This window comes from Microcaecilia unicolor, chromosome 2, assembly GCF_901765095.1.
Source record: "Microcaecilia unicolor chromosome 2, aMicUni1.1, whole genome shotgun sequence".
Classification (NCBI taxonomy): Eukaryota; Metazoa; Chordata; class Amphibia; order Gymnophiona; family Siphonopidae; genus Microcaecilia; species Microcaecilia unicolor.
Genome location: NC_044032.1, coordinates 296,657,080 through 296,675,883, shown reverse-complemented (window position 1 = coordinate 296,675,883; position 18,804 = coordinate 296,657,080). Strand labels below are relative to the sequence as shown.

Sequence of the window (18,804 nt, the reverse complement as noted above, 5' to 3'; positions counted from 1 at the left end):
TAATAGCGGTCTATGGACTTGTCCTTTAGGAATCTATCTAACCCCTTTTTAAACTCCGTCAAGCTAACCGCCCGTACCACGTTCTCCGGCAATGAATTCCAGAGTCTAATTACACGTTGGGTGAAGAAAAATTTTCTCCGATTCGTTTTAAATTTACCACACTGTAGCTTCAACTCATGCCCTCTAGTCCTAGTATTTTTGGATAGCGTGAACAGTCGCTTCACATCCACCCGATCCATTCCACTCATTATTTTATACACTTCTATCATATCTCCCCTCAGCCGTCTCTTCTCCAAGCTGAAAAGCCCTAGCCTTCTCAGCCTCTCTTCATAGGAAAGTCGTCCCATCCCCACTATCATTTTCGTCGCCCTTCGCTGTACCTTTTCCAATTCTACTATATCTTTTTTGAGATACGGAGACCAGTACTGAACACAATACTCCAGCTGCGGTCGCACCATGGAGCGATACAACGGCATTATAACATCCGCACACCTGGACTCCATACCCTTCCTAATAACACCCAACATTCTATTCGCTTTCCTAGCCGCAGCAGCACACTGAGCAGAAGGTTTCAGCGTATCATCGACGACGACACCCAGATCCCTTTCTTGATCCGTAACTCCTAACGCGGAACCTTGCAAGACGTAGCTATAATTCGGGTTCCTCTTACCCACATGCATCACTTTGCACTTGTCAACATTGAACTTCATCTGCCACTTGCACGCCCATTCTCCCAGTCTCGCAAGGTCCTCCTGTAATCGTTCACATTCCTCCTGCGACTTGACGACCCTGAATAATTTTGTGTCATCGGCGAATTTAATTACCTCACTAGTTATTCCCATCTCTAGGTCATTTATAAATACATTAAAAAGCAACGGACCCAGCACAGACCCCTGCGGGACCCCACTAACTACCCTCCTCCACTGAGAATACTGGCCACGCAATCCTACTCTCTGCTTCCTATCTTTCAACCAGTTCTTAATCCATAATAATACCCTACCTCCGATTCCATGACTCTGCAATTTCTTCAGGAGTCTTTCGTGCGGCACTTTGTCAAACGCCTTCTGAAAATCCAGATATACAATATCAACCGGCTCCCCATTGTCCACATGTTTGCTTACCCCCTCAAAAAAATGCATTAGATTGGTGAGGCAAGACTTCCCTTCACTAAATCCGTGCTGACTTTGTCTCATCAGTCCATGTTTTTGTATATGCTCTGCAATTTTATTCTTAATAATAGCCTCCACCATCTTGCCCGGCACCGACGTCAGACTCACCGGTCTATAATTTCCCGGATCTCCTCTGGAACCTTTCTTAAAAATCGGAGTAACATTGGCTACCCTCCAGTCTTCCAGCTTCTGGTTTCTGGGTTTGCATTCCCTGGAGATAGTTTAATAATATTGTGCATTTATACAGGTGAAATTCCAAATATTATATTGAAAATGAGGGTACTAGCTTTGAAAAGTAGTTTTGCCTTGATTGGTAGCCAGTGTAGTGTTTTGAGTAGTGGGGTAGCTCTTTCGTATTACAACTTTTTGAATACAAGTCTTGCCGCTCTATTTTGGACAGTTTGTATTGATTTTATAGTGTTTCCCTTGCACCCCTACGTATGCCATGTGGCAGTAGTCTAGTTGTGATAGTATCATTGATTGTACCATTATCCGGAATGATTGTCTGGGAAAGTAGCCTCTTATCCTTCTCGATTTCCATAGTGTTCTGAAGCATTTTGATGTTACTGCTACTATTTGATTGTCTGGTGATAGATGTTTATCTAGAATACTACTACTACTAGTTAACATTTCTAAAGAAAGAAATGAAGTTGGAACAAAAGGATATGAAGGTACCCAAAGAGAAAAGACAACCCCAAATCACAAATGTTGAAGCACATACCAGGAAATGTACATGGAAAGCGATGGCCACAAATGCTCGCAGTCTAAGCAATAAAGTTCATGACCTTCAAGCCCTGATGTTCGAGGCAGACTTAGACATTGTTGCAATCACGGAGACGTGGCTAAATGGTTCGGATGAATGGGATGCAAACATACCAGGCTATAATCTGTTTAGGAAGGATAGAGAGAGTCGTAAAGGTGGAGGAGTAGCTCTATATGTGAGAAATGATATCACGGCGACCGAAATGACAGGGACCTGGGGAAAGGAAGAAGCGATATGGATCACCTTAAAAAGAGAGGATAGAACCTCTATACACGTGGGTGTTGTCTACAGACCTCCGAAAAAATTGGAGGAACTAGATAAAGACCTGATTGCAGATATTCAAAAGTTGGGAAACAAGAGAGAGGTGCTGTTGCTGGGAGATTTCAATCTGCCGGATGTAGATTGGAAGGTTCCGTCTGCGGAATCGGAAAGAAGTAGAGAGATCGTGGATGCTTTACAAAGCGGTTTGCTCAGACAAATGGTGACGGAACCCACGAGGGAGGGAGCGACGCTGTATCTGGTGCTCACAAATGGGGATAGCGTGTCAAATATCCGAGTGGGTGCCCACCTGGGCAGCAGTGACCATCAAACGGTTTGGTTTGATTTTACAACTAAAGTGGAGAGCGGCCACTCAAAACTCAAAGTTCTGGATTTCAAGCGTGCTGACTTTAGTAAAATGGGGGAATACCTGAGGAAGGAGATGATGGGCTGGAAGGAAATACGAGAAGTGGAAGGACAGTGGTCCAGGCTGAAAGAAGCTATAAATAAGGCCACAAACCTTTATGTGTAAGGAAAGTAAATAAAAGCAAGAGAAAAAGGAAACCGATATGGTTCTCCAAGCAAGTGGCTGAGAAAATAAAGGCTAAAGAGTTGGCGTTCCAGAAATACACAAAAACTAAAGAAAAAGAACACGAGGAGGAATACAGGATGAAACTGAAAGAAGCCAAGAGAGAGATACGTCTGGCGAAAGCGCGTGCGGAAGAACACATGGCTAGAAAGGTAAGGAGGGGTGACAAAAATTTCTTCAGGTATACAAGTGAAAGGAGAATGACTAAAAAGGGAATTGTGAGACTAAAAGATACTGCGAACCGCTATGTGGATAATGATGAAGAAAAAGCAAATTTGCTAAATAGATACTTCTGTTCTGTTTTCACAGAAGAAAATCCTGGAGAAGGACCGCGATGGACTGCAAAAAGTATAAATGAGATTGAAGTGGATAGAGCACCGTTCACGGAAGAGAGTGTGTATGAAGAGCTTGAAAAGCTAAAGGTGGATAAAGCCATGGGACCGGATGGGATCCACCACAGGATATTGAGGGAGCTCAGAGAGGTTCTGGCGGGTCCTCTTAAAGATTTGTTTAACATATCCTTGCAGACGGGAGAGGTTCCGAAGGATTGGAGAACGGCGGAGGTGGTCCCTCTTCACAAGAGTGGTGATAGGGAAGAAGCTGGAAACTACAGGCCGGTAAGCCTCACTTTGATTATTGGAAAAATAATGGAAGCGATGCTGAAGGAAAGGATAGTGAATTTCCTGGAAGCCAATAAGTTGCAAGATCCGAGACAACATGGTTTTACTAAAGGGAAATCGTGCCAAACGAATCTCATTGAGTTCTTTGATTGGGTGACAGGAGAATTAAATCAGGGACGAGCTATGGACGTAATCTACTTAGATTTCAGCAAAGCTTTTGACACGGTTCCCCACAGGAGGCTCTTAAATAAACTGGAAAGGCTGAAGATAGGACCCAAAGTGGTGAACTGGATTAGGAACTGGTTGACGGACAGAAGCCAGAGGGTGGTGGTGAATGGAATTCGCTAGGAGGGAAAGGTGAGTAGTGGTGTGCCTCAGGGATCGGTGCTGGGACCGATTCTGTTCAATATATTTGTGAGTGACATTGCCGAAGGGTTACAAGGTAATGTTTGCCTATTTGCGGATGATACTAAGATCTGCAACAGATTGGACACCCGGGAGGGAGTGGAAAACATGAAAAAGGATCTGAGGAAGCTAGAAGAATGGTCTAAGGTTTGGCAATTAAAATTCAATGTGAAGAAATGCAAAGTGATGCACTTAGGGAATAGAAACCCTCGGGAGATGTATGTGTTAGGCGGGGAGAATCTGATAGGTACGGACGGGGAGAGGGATCTTGGGGTGATAGTATCTGAGGATCTGAAGGCGACGAAACAGTGTGACAAGGCGGTGGCCGTAGCTAGAAGGTTGTTAGGCTGTATAGAGAGAGGTGTGACCAGCAGAAGAAAGGAGTTGTTGTTGCCCCTGTATAAGTCGTTGGTGAGGCCCCACCTAGAGTATTGTGTTCAGTTTTGGAGGCCGTACCTTGCGAAGGTTGTAAAAAGAATTGAAGCGGTGCAAAGAAAAGCTACGAGAATGGTAAGGGATTTGCGTTACAAGACGTATGAGGAGAGATTTGATGACCTGAACATGTATACTCTGGAAGAAAGGAGAAACAGGGGTGATATGATACAGACGTTCAAATATTTGAAAAATATTAATCCGCAAACGAACCTTTTCCGGAGGTGCGAAGGCAGTAGAACGAGAGGACATGAAATGAGATTGAAGGGGGGCAGACTCAAGAAAAATGTCAGGAAGTATTTTTTCATGGAGAGAGTAGTGGATGCTTGGAATGCCCTCCTGCGGGAGGTGGTGGAAATGAAAACGGTAACAGAATTCAAACACGCGTGGGATAAACATAAAGGAATCCTATTCAGAAGGAATGGATCCTAAGGAGCTTAGCCGAGATTGGGTGGCAGAGCCAGCCGGTGCTGGGAGGCAAGGATAGTGCTGGGCAGACTTATACGGTCTGTGCCAGAGCCAGTGGTGGGAGGCGGGGCTGATGGTTGGGAGGCGGGGATAGTGCTGGACAGACTTATACGGTCTGTGCCCTGAAGAGGAGAGGTACAAATCAAAGTAGGGTATACACAAAAAGTAGCACATATGAGTTTGTCTTGTTGGGCAGACTGGATGGACCATGCAGATCTTTTTCTGCCGTCATTTACTATGTTATCTTGTAAAGCGCTACCAGGGTTATGCAGTGCTGTACAATTTAACATAGAAAGACAGTCCCTGCTCAAAGAGCTTACAATCTAAAGGACAAATGTACAGTCAGACAAGTAGGGGTCTTCAAACTGGGGCAGTCTAGATTTCCTGAAAGGTAAAAGGTTAGGTGCCGAAAGCAACATTGAAGAGGTGGGCTTTGAGTAAGGATTTGAAGATGGTTAGGGAGGGGCTCAGAGACCTGATGCTCACTTCCTCTATGACCACTGAGGGTGGGGTGGGGGGCTCTGAGCTCCCATATGTCTCCTGAAGTGTTAAATTTGGATGAAATTTGCTAACATATATCTTTGTCTATGTATCTGTTTCAGAATTTGACGAAGCTTGGTGTGGAAGCAGTACTTCTACTTTACATCTCTATTAAGGTGACAAATTTCATTCATATGACACTGCAGCACTAACATCTGGATCATCAGGTTGGCTAGTGCATGCACATTTCATGCTCATACATACCTTCTTTATTTCCACTTTTCTTAGGCCTTGTATTTCAGATGCTACAATAAAACATAATTTAGTAAAAATATATTCAATTGTTTTCAAAATATTGTCTCTCAACAGCTTTATTCAGCTATTAATTCAAAAATCTACTATAGCAATAAGTTCATTTATTTTTTACTTATTTCTGTATCTATGAGATGCTCTTACCCAAAGCACTCTACAAAATATACTGTGAAAAATGACAGACAATGGTAAAAAAAAAAAAAGCAGGCAGTGACAGGTCAGTTAAAAGCAACATTTTTGTGATATGATTTTAGCTCAACACATTCTAAGGCAGGACTTTCCCATGTGCTAAGCCCAGATTTAACATGGCGCTTTGTTTTATTTGCAGGTTGTGTGCTAATGTCTTTAGCATGTGAGACCTGCAAAATATTAATGTGTGAGCACTTACTGCATCCTATTTAGGAGGTGCTAAATACTCCCATGTTAATCTTGCAATACCCGGTTAGCATGTGCTAATCATAATGTGCTAAACTGGATAACACCAGCAGAATGCCCACTTTAAAAATATATATTAAAAAAATAGTTAACATGCACTTAGCACGTGAAAACAGGCACAAAATATTGTACAATACCTTAACACGTTTTGCAATAGCTTGTTTTCCCATGCTATCACCAAGGTAAGGGCTTAATGCTTTTAGTATAAAGGCTCCTAAGTGCCTAATGGTGACTTTACTGTTTAACATCTATACCAACTCTCAGTACTTTGATGATTACCAACAGAAAAAAAGAAAAAATTCATACTGGCCACTCCTTTATGTTTATTAGTTATTTGATATACTACCTTTCAGTAAGCACAAAGTGGCTAACAATTTAAAATGAATCCAGAAAAGGGAAAAGGATTACAATGCAAAATAGGAGAGTAAAGAAGGAAAGGGGACAGGAGAAAAAGAGAAGAAAAGGGACAAAGAAATCACCAACCATTACATCCTTGTCCAGGATAAACATGTGCATACCCTTAACTAAATCACTGGGGCTGTTGGTGGTAAAGCTAGTGCAGATGCTTCAGGTAGAAATGACACCCCTGGTGTAGCTATATGCCATGATGGAGCTACTCATGAACCTAATGCAGCAGGAGACAGTCTGTAGAAACTATTAAAGTTCAAGAGCATTAGCTAGAACTGAAAAAGGAGATAATATACTAGTAGTTTCATGCCCTAAAACCTACATTTAAAATTTAGAGGATATACAAAGCACGCGCACCTAAAAATTGAAAGAAGCATCAAAAATAACAAAGGAACAGGGTATAATATAGGCATAGTCTACCTGCATTGAAGGGCAAAACAGGCGGGGAGGGCGGTATGAGCTTTCTCTTCCTTTTCTTGGATGGGCACACACACTTATTTTATCAACCCGGACTGTAATGGAAATCAAGATCATTCTTTCTCTCTCTCTCTCTCTCTCTCTCTCTCTATATATATATATATATTATGATCATGCTTTCTTTGTTATAGAATTTACACGCTGTAGAATAAAATTGTATCAGATCTTACTGCAGAATATAATAATCACTGAAATAAGTTGCTAAAGTAAGAAAGGTCACATATATGTCATGCTTGTAATTAACTAGCTTGTTAGTGAGAAGTAGGCCAGAATCATCTCAGGAGTTTGGAATGTTTTAATTAACTGAGAGAATGAAGGAGGTGTATGTGCCTTATCTAAAAAAAAATAGCTGGAGGGGCAAGGAAGGGTTATATTTTCTTTTTTCTTATTATTTGTTAACCAGAACTATAGCACCTGGTGATTGTGGGATAATATTCCTGACTATTTAAGGTTACATTAAATCAGTATTGACAGACTGCTGACTGAGTTTCCTTATGTTTGGCAGTCTCCCTGCATGCAGGTTTGATTTACAAATAAAGATCTTTATATAATTGAGCCCAGAGTTCTGCGAGTTTCTTCGGTAAAGGGAAAATTTCCATAACATGCACCTTCTCCCAGGTCTGCCACCACCAGCCCCAACCTTGCCATATGTTCAGTTGGGTATGTAGGAGCATGACACAAACTATTTTCAAACAGAAGTATTTCTTTGTTTTAAATTTTAGATTCATTTTCATATCTCTAGCATTTTTCTTTTTCCACATTTCTAAGTTTTCTTCTCCTGTTACCCATTTTATTCTCACAAATTTTCTTCTAGATCTTTCTATCTTGTCAACTTTCTTTTGCTTATGTTATTGCTAGGTTCCATTTTTTATTCCCCCCTTTTCTCATTTTTCTTTATCTTACTTTCCTTCCTTCTCACCACTTCTGCCATTTCCCATTCATCTCTCCTCTCTACCCTTCTTTTGGCTCTTCTTCCCCCTCTTTCCTTTTCCCCTTGCCCCTTGATAATGGTAACTTTGTTTCATATTTTTTTATTAACATATAATATATTAAACCATATTGTCAAGGTTGTCATCGGCGACATCCGTGCCTTGCTCAACCTTTTAAAATTACCTGCAGTTCCAGTCAGTGACCTGTGGGGTCACTGTAGAGTGGCGGAGGCCAAGCTGGTGGTGACATCAGCACTGAGCTCTTCTTAAGCTGGCTTATGAGTGTGCTCAGTGTTCTGGCAATTTATCCTTGATTCAGCCCAGGCCTGCCTGGGGCTCTGCTAGTTCCAACTTCTGCTTCTTTGCGAAGCCATGGCCTGAAGCTTTGCCTACAGCTTCTCCTTATGCCATGTTCCAGTGGAAGTCTGCTTCCAAGCTGGGTAGTCCTGAGAGGTAAAGCTTTGCTACAGCTTTCTCCTTATGCTGTTTTCCAGTGGAAGTCTGCTTTCAAGCCTGGTAGTCCTGAGGAGTAAAAGCTTTGTCTACATCTTTCACCTTATGCTGTGTTCCTGTGAAGCCTGCTTTCAAGCCTGGCAGTCCTGAGGAGTAAAAGCTTTGTCTTCAGCTTTCACCTTTGCTTTGACCCAGTGAAGCCTGCCTGTCAAGCCTGTGAGTCCAGAGCCTTCCGTGCCTCAGCTGAATTTCCTGTCGCCCACCGTGAGTCCTTGGTCGCTGTGTGCAGAGAGAGGCTTTGTACTTTGTTTGGGACTGTGTGGGCTGGATGACGGGTAGTGCTGCAGGTGAAGCGGCTGAGGCCACATCTCGAGGCATCTCTGGACGAGGGAGTGGTGCTTGGAGCGCGGAGGGGTCCGTATGGGCGGTTCCTTGCCCTCAGGTGCTGTGCAGGGCTGTTTAGTCTTCTGTCTTGGGAACATCGGCTCAGGTTTGGCTTCTTCACCTTGCTTGTCTTGGGAGCGTTGGCCCAGGCTTTGTTGCTTTATCTTGCCTGCCTTGGGAGCATTCGGCTCGGGTGCCTCTGTGACTGTTTGCTTGTCTTAGGCGACATCCCTAGTCTTCTGTGAGCGGAGTGACTCGCTCTTGCCTCTACCTGCAGTGCAGGTCCTCAAGAGACTCTTTCTTTTCCTTTTGTTTTGCTTCTGCTCCACTCTAGTTTTGAGGGAGCTTGCCACAATTGTTCAGCGGCTCATCTGAGTGTACTGACAGTATGAACCCTATTGCCTGTTTGTCTTTGTCCCGCTAGGGTGGGCCCGTTGCCTAGTCTATTGTGTTCTACTGTATGCCATATGTTTGCATTGCTCTGTCAGTATTGAGATGCGCAGCTAGGCTGCTTATGTTTGATTTCCCTATACAGCTAGGCTGTTCTACTTTACCTTATTCGATGTTTTATGTTTGCCTTGCTTCAGCTAGGTTAGACTGTATAGCTAGGCTGCCTGTTTTCCTTTCTGTGCCGTTTGGCTAACCTTTTAGCCTTGTGTTTTTTGCTACTAATGAAGCTGCCTCAGTTCATCTCCACTTGTGGTCCAGTCCAGTTCTTGGGAGGACTCTTAGTTGTGAGGGGACTTGGTCTACCCAGAGGTGGTTGAGTGATTCTCACGTGGCCACCTCTGGGCCAAGAGCTCACAAACGTCACACATGTAACATCAACAGTGAGACAAAAAACAATTTTGTTCTTCCCAACTGTAACGCTATGCTTTGTTGTACCCTCAGAAAATATAGAAAAATAAAGTAAAAAAAAAAATCCAAAACTATTTGATTACATTACATAAAAATAAAAATTCCCCTCCTCCCACCTCTCTTCAAGGTAGAGTAATCGAGGCATGAGAAACCTTGGTTCTTATAATCCCTCTTGCCGCCTTAATCATAAATCTCCCACCAATGACATATCCCATTCCATTGCATCTGCCCCTCCCCTCATATCTTCCCTGTTATCCCTCCTATATTTCCCTTTGGGGGAGGGGCAGCATTCAAATCATTACTCCTTCAGAAAGTATTTAATACCAAGCTGCATGCTCTAGGTGAAAGCATTTGAATATATTTACTCCAAATTAATAAAACTTTTCTTCCTCTTGGGGGGTGAATCGGGCCCCTCTCAGTTCCAGCAACATGAGCACATGAAAGTTATTACGCCAGAACCAAGAGGGCAGGGTATCGACTATCCACAATTGCAATATACAATTTTCTCCACCACTCCTGCTTTCCTGATAATCTACTGGAGGATGTGGTAACAGTGGTTATCATATCTGGGTTTAGACAATCTGCTATTGAGAAAGACATGGGAAAGCAACTGCTTGCCCTGGGATTGGTAGCATGGAATGTTGCTACTAACTGGGTTTGTGCCAGGTACTTGTGACCTGGCTTGGTCACTGTTGGAAACGGGATACTGGGCTAGATGGACCATTGGTCTGACCCAGTATGGCTGTTCTTATGTTATTGTCCATCTGTGGGGTTAGTCCTCTTTTCTCCTCCATATCTGGGAACACATCTCCAAACTTCATGGTATTGAGGCAGGCAGACAGGCAAATTGAGCAAAAACTGTATGAGTGACAAAGAACAGGCACAAAAACCATTATAACGGATGCCACATGCATCTGAACAGTAAGCCTGTGCTTTCTTTAGGTACACAACACCATATCAGACCATAATGGTACTAAGGCAAGGCAGGCAGACAGAGACAGCAGTGGTTGTATAGTATGAGTGTCCAGTTAGTTGATAAAGTACGTTGAATTAATGCTTCAGTACAAAAAACGTAAAAGGAAATGTGGAGGAGAGGACGTTGATGGCAGCACTGAAAACCTGGACTTGTTGGCTGGAATGCTGTTGTACATAGGTTACTCAATAAAAGAGCTGTAGCACAACAGAACAGCATCTGCTTCAGATTCAATCCCTAGCAGGTAGGGCAGACAAAGAACCCTGTCTTGACTCTGAGGAAATGATATCAGTCAGTATTTTTGCTATTCGTTACATTCTCTTCCTCCTTTCCTGACTGACCAACAGGGTCTCAGAAGTCAGGAGAAACCCTTAACTTCCAGTCTCTGCATTCCTTCCCTCCTCTTCTCATTGATATATTAAGGGAGGAATCTGCCTTGTTTTTTGTTCCTTTCTCTTCCTCTTTGTGTTTTTATCTGATTTATCCCTGTTTAACAGTGTTCCCTTCTACTGAGCTGCCTAGTATCTTTGCAGAAACTTGTCTTATTGGAAAGTGCAGGGACTTCAGTGCTGACTGTCCTAGCAGCACTAACTTTGCCTGTAACAGAGAAATACTGGAAACAAGACCCTAACAGAACTGTAGAAGTAAGAGGTTGTGATCATTTGGAACATTTTCAATTCAACTGCTAAAAAGCTTGATGCAAAAAAACTGGACACAGTGGCAAAGAAGAAAATGACAAGAAAGATATTAATGGGCAGTTTTTGTATCAAGCTAATATTCAATGCTAAGGATGGAGAAAGAGAAGCTCCACAAGTACCAAGCAATCCAATCGAGACTAGGAAGAAGTGGCTGAAAAACACAAAAATTGTTCTGATTGTTCTTGGCACCAATAGACTGATTAAAAAGGAATTTCCAAGCACACTTAGCAATGTTACTCCTGCATATTACATCCTATGAACTCCATAAAATAGATTTCTTTGGCAAACTGCAAACACTAAGGCATGTGTAGTAGTATATTCACTGGATGGACCGTGCAGGTCTTTAACTGCTGTCATTTACTAGGTTTTTGGTTTGCTTTTTATGTTTAAACTGTTTTATTAACAATTCTCACAATACAAAGTGATGTAGAATATGCATATAGCATTGTTTGATATATAAAACAGCATTTTTACAACATATTCAACTTCGCCAAACACTTTTCATCCCCAATTTTTTCCCCCCCCTTCCCCCTCCCCTTTTGATAATTCCTTGTCCCATGCTAACATTAGGTTTTGAGTGGCTCTTGTTCCTAATATCATACTCTCGAATACTTCATTAGGTAAAATAGTGCTTATCACAAAATATCAGTAACTAAACATCAAAACTCTAGATCACTGCCAAGCTTAGCCATTTACGTCTCACTCAACCCCTCCAAACCCCCCCCCCCCCAATACCTCCCCCCCTTGCAAGCAGAATTCCACTTTAGATTAAATTATCTACTCCAGGCTATCCGTATTCTCCATTATTCTACTATTTATCAGGCATTAACAAGCAGACTACGTCCCCTCGGACTAAGCATTTGCAGGTATGGTGTCCAAATCTGCAGAAATCGCACTCTTCGTTTAGGCGATCGTTTGAATCCCTAGCCTCCCAAGAGGCCAGGAGATGCACCTGATTGCGCCAATGCCAGTAAGCTGGCCCTTCCGATGAGACCCAGTATTGCATAATGCATTTTCGCGCTACCAAGCTCAGCTTTCTGCATAGCATTATAGCGGGGGCTCCTAATGGGGCAAACGCTCTTGGTTGATCCAACAGAAACTGCCGCTCCGTTCCTTGAACTCTGTTCCCCAATCGAATCAAAAACCCTCTTACCCTCTGCCAAAACATGCGCACCTTGGGGCATTGCCACAATGCATGATATAACGAGCTGGGACCCCCTCCGCATTTAGAGCATCCCGAGTTGTCCGGCCCCAACATATGAGCCAGTTGTGTTCTAGACATATACCCCCGTAAGACCACTCTATAACCACACTCCCTCAGCCTCTCATCTGTTACCAACGCCCGTATGCCCTTCAAGGTAGCTGACACATCCCATGTTGCCAGGGAGATCCCCAAATCTTGTTCCCATTTTCGCTTAAGATCAACGTATTGCCTCTGAGGCCTACGCCTAGCCAGTGCCCCATACAGTGCTGATACAGATTGTTTCTCCATCTGCAACTCCTCAAAGAAAACCCTTAGCAGCTCTCCCATCTGCCCTCTCAGGGATATTTGGCTCAGGGACTTCACATAGTGTCGGACCTGTGCATAGGCAAATCTATTACCCCAAGCTGATCCCACTTTATCTTGAAGAGCGTCAAATGTTATCATTTCCCCATTGTCCAACAATAGGTGTTCCAATCTTGTGATGCCCAGCCCTTGCCACCTGCCAAATGTCGGGTTATCTATCCCTGCCTCAAAAGCAGGATTGCCTACGATTGGGATTTGATCTGTAACGTGTGGTTGGCCCCCCATTTGCCGCATCCACCACTGCCACGCCTCCCGAAGGGGTTGTAGTATGATACTTTTTTTAAATTTAGAGGGGAGCTGACTTCGAGGTAAGTGGAGCAATGCTAATATATCATAGGGAGCAAAAAAAGCTTCCTCCAAGCCCGTAGGTGTATAATACTGCGTGGCATTCACCACATCTACTAAGTGGCGCAGCAAACACGCCTGATTATATAGGAACACATCCGGGATACCCATTCCCCCCTGTCTCCAGCTCCCTATTAACTGATTTTGGCTAACTTTAGGCTTTTGCCTGCCCAACAAAATCTACTGAAAAGGCGCATCATCCGCTTCAAATCAACTCGCGATAGACGTATGGGTAAAGTTTGAAGAACGTACAACCAGCGCGGAAACAACACCATTTGTACTACATGTATCCGTCCCATTAATGACAGTGGCAGACTCATCCAAGAGTCCAATTTAGTTTTTGTATATTCCAGTAAGATTTTAACATTCAACTGATATAAATCTAATGTATTCATTGTGAGTCGGATTCCTAAATATTTAAAGGACTCTCTGGCCCATCTCAACGGAAATTCGGGAGCCCAGTCCCTCTGGTTCACCTCTGGCGAAGCCAGCGCTTCTGACTTGTCTAGATTAATACGGAAACCTGAGTAGTCGCCATATTCACGAAAGGTTTCCAATAACGTATCTAAGGATTCCCTTGGGTTTGTGAGATGTACCAAAATGTCATCCGCAAATGCTGCAATCTTAAACATGTGTGTCCCTAAGCCAACTCCCCGGATCAAAGGGTTTGCCATGATGTCTCTAATAAGGGGATCTAAAACCAAAACAAAGAGAAGAGGGGACAATGGGCACCCCTGCCTCGTGCCCCTCCTAATACAGAAACTTTCCGATTCTATCCCGTTTACTCTCAGAGTGGCACATGGGTTGGCATATAAAGCATGTATTGCTTCAACAAATCTCCCTGAAAATCCATATTGTTCCAACGTGTCAAAAAGAAACTTCCAGTGAACCTTATCAAAGGCCTTTTCCGCATCAAAGCTGATCAGCAATGATGCTACCTTCGCCTGCGAGCTGTGTTCTAGTGATGTCAATATTGCTCTCAAGTTTTTACTCACAGCTCTACCTCCCACAAATCCTACTTGACTTTCATGAATCAACCTTGGGAGCAGCCTCGCCAGTCTATTAGCCAAGATTTTTGCCAATAACTTGGTATCATAATTTAACAGGGAGATAGGCCGGTACGATGTCGGCTCTAGAGGGTCCCTCCCCGGTTTCAACAAAACTATTATTTGAGCCCTATTCAAGTCTGGGGGTAACCTTTGTCTCTCTATCACTTGGTTCAAAAATCTAGTAATTGCAGGTATAACCCCTCCTTCCATTAATTTATAGAATTCTCCCCTTAAACCATCTGGTCCCGGGGCTTTTAGTCGTGGGCTGTGAGCAATAACCAAACTGACTTCATCTTCAGTAATTAATTGATTGAGACTATCCAGCTCTTGTATTGTAAGCTTTGGTAAAGCCAGATTTTCTAAATACATCTGGTTTAGCAGACCGTCTTCCTCTGGGGAAGCGTACAGCTCTTGATAAAAGGCCCGAAAAGTTTCACATATTGCTTTGTCTGATGTGTGGAGCCCTCCCCCCCTTTGTCTCAGTGCCAAAATATTCTTAGTCCCTCCCCGGGGGTTAATTATTTTGGACATCAACTTGCCTGTTTTATTACCATGTTTATAGAGCATATATCTATAGTATAACTGTGACTTGTGTGCCCTTTCTTGCAAAAGTACATTTAAGGCGGTCTGAAGTTCCAGCACTTGTTGTTTATCACCTATCGCGTGTGTCTCCCCATATCTCTTCCGTGACTTACAAAGTTGGGTACTCAAACGCAAGATGTTTCTATCTCGTGTCTTCCTCACAAAGTGTGCATGACTTATCACTTCACCTCTAAGAACCGCCTTAGCCGCTTCCCAAAACAAAACTGGGTCTTCTATGTGTTCTTGATTATGAGTACTGTATTCCGCCCAGCAAGCTTGTAACCTGCCTTTAAGCATTGGATCTGAACTGAACTCCAGGGGAAATTGCCATTTGTATTCCTGTGGAGTTGTACCGCTTGGTATCCATTCTATCTTAACCCAGGCATGGTCCGACACCATGTACGGTCCTATCTCCGCTGTTGTCACTTCCCCAAACATCTGACGTGATGTCAGAATATAGTCAATTCTCGACTGAGTGGAGTGGGCCCGCGACAGGTGTGTATAGTCTTTCTCACCTGGGTGCAGCACCCGCCACACATCAACCAGGCCCAACATCTGGCTCAACTGTAAGAGGCCTCTATTATTATAACATGAAGAGGCCGTCTCCGGGGCTGATCTGTCCAGGGAGGGGTCCCAAGTTGCATTTAAATCACCCCCCAGCACTATAGCTGCGTGCGGTTGCCTAAGCAAAAAATTTATCAAAGTTTGATAAAACTTCCGATCATATCTATTTGGAGCATAAACATTACAGATTAGCAGTTTCTGTCTCCCAACTACCACTTCCAATATAACATAGCGGCCTTCAGTATCAATCAGAAGTGGATTAATTACAGAGGCTATGCCTTTTCTAATTAGTATCGCTACTCCTCCCTTTTTACCCTGTGCATTTGCTGCTATACAATCCCCGACCCACCAGGTGCTGAGCTTGGCATGTTCAATCTGGTTCAGATGCGTCTCCTGCAAGAGTGCTATGTCCGCCCTTTGCCTATTTAATTGCTGTAAAATCTTAGAACGTTTGATTGGCGAATTAACTCCGCCTACATTCCACGTTAGTATTCTTACTATTCTTGGATTTGAAAGTGTGTGCCTTTCTCCATAAATGTCCACTGTTGTACTCGAGGGGGACATCCCAGCCTCTGCCCCCCCCCCACTTGCACCTCCACTGTGTCAACTTCATTGTTATGTTCTACATCCTTACTAATTAAGACTTGTGCCCTGCTTGCATCCTTCTTCCCTCCCCCCACCCCCTCCCCCCCCCAAACCCTATATCCCTTATTCTCAGGTCCACCAATTAGGACCTTGACTTCCTTACGTCTCTCCCTCCCCCCTCCGCATTATACAATGTTACAGTAAACATAAAACATAACTTTCTTGTCAAGCTGAGCAGACACTTACAGGGTCTCCCCCCTCTTACCAGGGGTTCAAATCGGTTCACCCACAGGCCGTGTCTGCCATATAGTGTCTTAATTAACAGCAAAAAAAAAAAAAATAAAAAAAAAAAAAATAAAAATCAACGTTCAAGTCTAACTCACAAACCATAGGACCTTAACTTTCCAACTGCAGCCTTCTTGCCAATCTTTCTGCTACTATAAGTGGTCCATCTTTGTTCTTGGCTGGGAGATTACTGTAGTGTCATATCTTGACCAATCAGGTCTCCGCTGACCTCTCCGTATGATATTACTCAGTGTTCTCAGAGTGTTCTCTTTCTATGCTGTTCAACTTGCATCTGAAGATAATGTTCCCAGCTGTTGTAGAAATTCTTTAGCCGCCCCTGCCGTCTCATATGTCTTAGTAATGCCATTATGCGTGACCCGCAATTTGGCAGGGTATTGTAGTGCAAATCTTATTTTCTTTTGGAATAGCGTTGAGCAAACCTCCGAAAACTGTCTCCTCCGTGTTGCTACCCCTGCTGAATAATCTTGGAAACATCTTACTGGGATTCTTTGGTTTGCTTTTTAAAAATATTTGAGAGATTCAGATCATGCCCAAAAGACCATGGCTTAGGAATTAGGTTTGTTCCTAACATGGTATATGCTAAACTAACCAGTATGGAGTAACTGACCATGAAAAACCAAGGACATAGGCACCCCCAAAATATGAGCACTTGCCTGCTGTCTTCTGGATGCAGTACCTCCCCTCCCTCCCTGCCGCAGCTCTTTACCTTTATCATCAGACAACAAGCCGAGACAGCGCGCAACAGCTATAGCAGATGTGGCCTTACTTTATCACAAAAGCAATATACGAGTATTTCAAATGTTGAAAAATCCATTTTGGAACCAGATTTACTAAAGAGGTTTGACTGAGAACAGGAGATAGCATGACACCAAAAAGCTGAAGCCACTTAGGTTAGTCTATGTATCTCCTTCCTCATGCAGCAGTCTTTCTGCGTACACTCAAAACAAAGAAAAACCCTATGAGCTTTGCATTCATGGTGTTGTTCTTTATTGTAGGTACCATTTTTATTTAATCTCACTTATATTTTCAAATGTGCAGCATACGGATGTACATAAAAGAAGTATAATAACAGAATAACTTTTCAAAGGTAGAGTACTAATTTATTATAAATCGTAATCAGTGTGTTATTTTGAGGGGCTGGTTATAGGGACACCCTAGCGTGTGTCATATTCGCAGAGATATTTTTCTCCCAGTAAAGGGCAACTAAAACAAACATTATGATATGAGAATCAAGTGCTCAACATTTAGAGTTTCTATCTATTTATGGCAGCTATGTCCCACATTAAACATGAATTAGGTTGAATCCTGGGAGCATTTAAAATCTTTTTTTTTCCTGTGCCTAGATCAAAAGAGAAAGATGGTTTGTGGGAACTTGCTCCTTTTGTTTTGTGGAATGCAGTGGTATATTATAAAAATGCACTTAATATAGTTTATTACTATTTAAAAGAAAGATATTAAATGAGGGCAGAGTTACCTTCACGCAGAAGTCCAGAGTCAGTTTAAAGGTGCAAACATTTTCCAGTTCTGGGAGATATATTTATTTCTTCTTCAAGTCAGTTTTCAACAACATTTTCTTATTTATTACTCAAATGCAGACACAATTATAATGTTAATTAAGTTTTTGATGTTACTGAATTCTATTATTCTGTCTCACTGTATTTCCAGTTTTGGCACAGTATAAGTAATCACAAGGACAAAATATAAGAAAATCAATGGACTGCATTAGGGGCTTATAGCCCATTTAGTTATGTTTAAACAAATGAGAGATCTGCATGAAAGAAAATATTTATTTTTTATTAGTTTGACTTGTGAAAACCACTTGTCCCTGAAACATGCTCAAAACAGAAAAATCCATTTGTACAAAATAGATGAGGTGAAGATGTGATTCCATGTGCCTCAAAGAAAGGAGAGTTTAATTTTACTTCCAATCTTTATAACACCAGACTTCCCAAAACAGATTACAACAGTTAAGATGAACCTATATCCTCACTGAAATTTGGCCATGTATTACTGTATTATATAGAACAGTGTAGAAAAGTCAGCACAAAATACAGCCTTTATTCGTGCTGTTTCCACCAGCTACACCTCTCTACACCAGCTACAATAATTTTTGAAGCTGTTTTAGTGATATTCAGTTTTGATTTCATGATATTTATATCTACATATGGGATGCTTTCAAATAAGTTAAAAAGCTGTCAAGTAAAAAAAAAAAAAAATCCGTTTGTCCTCCACCTTTTAAGGCACTGCTTATCCAACTGGAACAGCTTTTGACTTTTTTTTCAGATGGACCATGCATAGGCAGTCCATTATTTCAAATAATCTTTTACTATTGCTTTCAATAGTGTTTGCTTTTGCTTTGGGTGTACTTGTGACTTCGCCTACTGACACAAAGCTACGATAGCCTCGTATCGTTTCCTGTTCTCAATCAAACCTCCTTGAGATTTACTAATGTTCTTGTACAAACTAGCTGCTAACATCGGATAATGGTCGATTTTAATGTGGCTTACCAAACCACTAAGATCTTAAAGATAAAAACAGGAATCTTACCAGCAAGCTTCTTTGGACCAATTTCAAATGTATCGGGTACGTTTGATCCCAATACTGGAAAACTGAATGATGACAGACTGCTACTTTCTTCACTGACCTAAGAAAATAATACCCAAGAACATATTTTAAATTGTTTGTGCTCTTCAGT

At 42.4% G+C, this 18,804-nt stretch overlaps 1 protein-coding gene across 2 annotated transcripts in view; it reads right to left on the bottom strand.

The window, feature by feature from the left end:
* MPDZ (multiple PDZ domain crumbs cell polarity complex component) overlaps positions 1-18,804 on the bottom strand; it is a 571,809-nt gene that overhangs the window by 36,303 nt on the left and 516,702 nt on the right. For both annotated transcript variants that reach the window (XM_030194291.1, XM_030194292.1), the window contains 2 exons: positions 18,657-18,753; positions 5,449-5,489 (listed from right to left, as the gene is read on the bottom strand). In XM_030194291.1, coding sequence (XP_030050151.1) covers positions 5,449-5,489; positions 18,657-18,753 — 138 coding nt within the window. The remainder of the gene's footprint in view (positions 1-5,448; positions 5,490-18,656; positions 18,754-18,804) is intronic.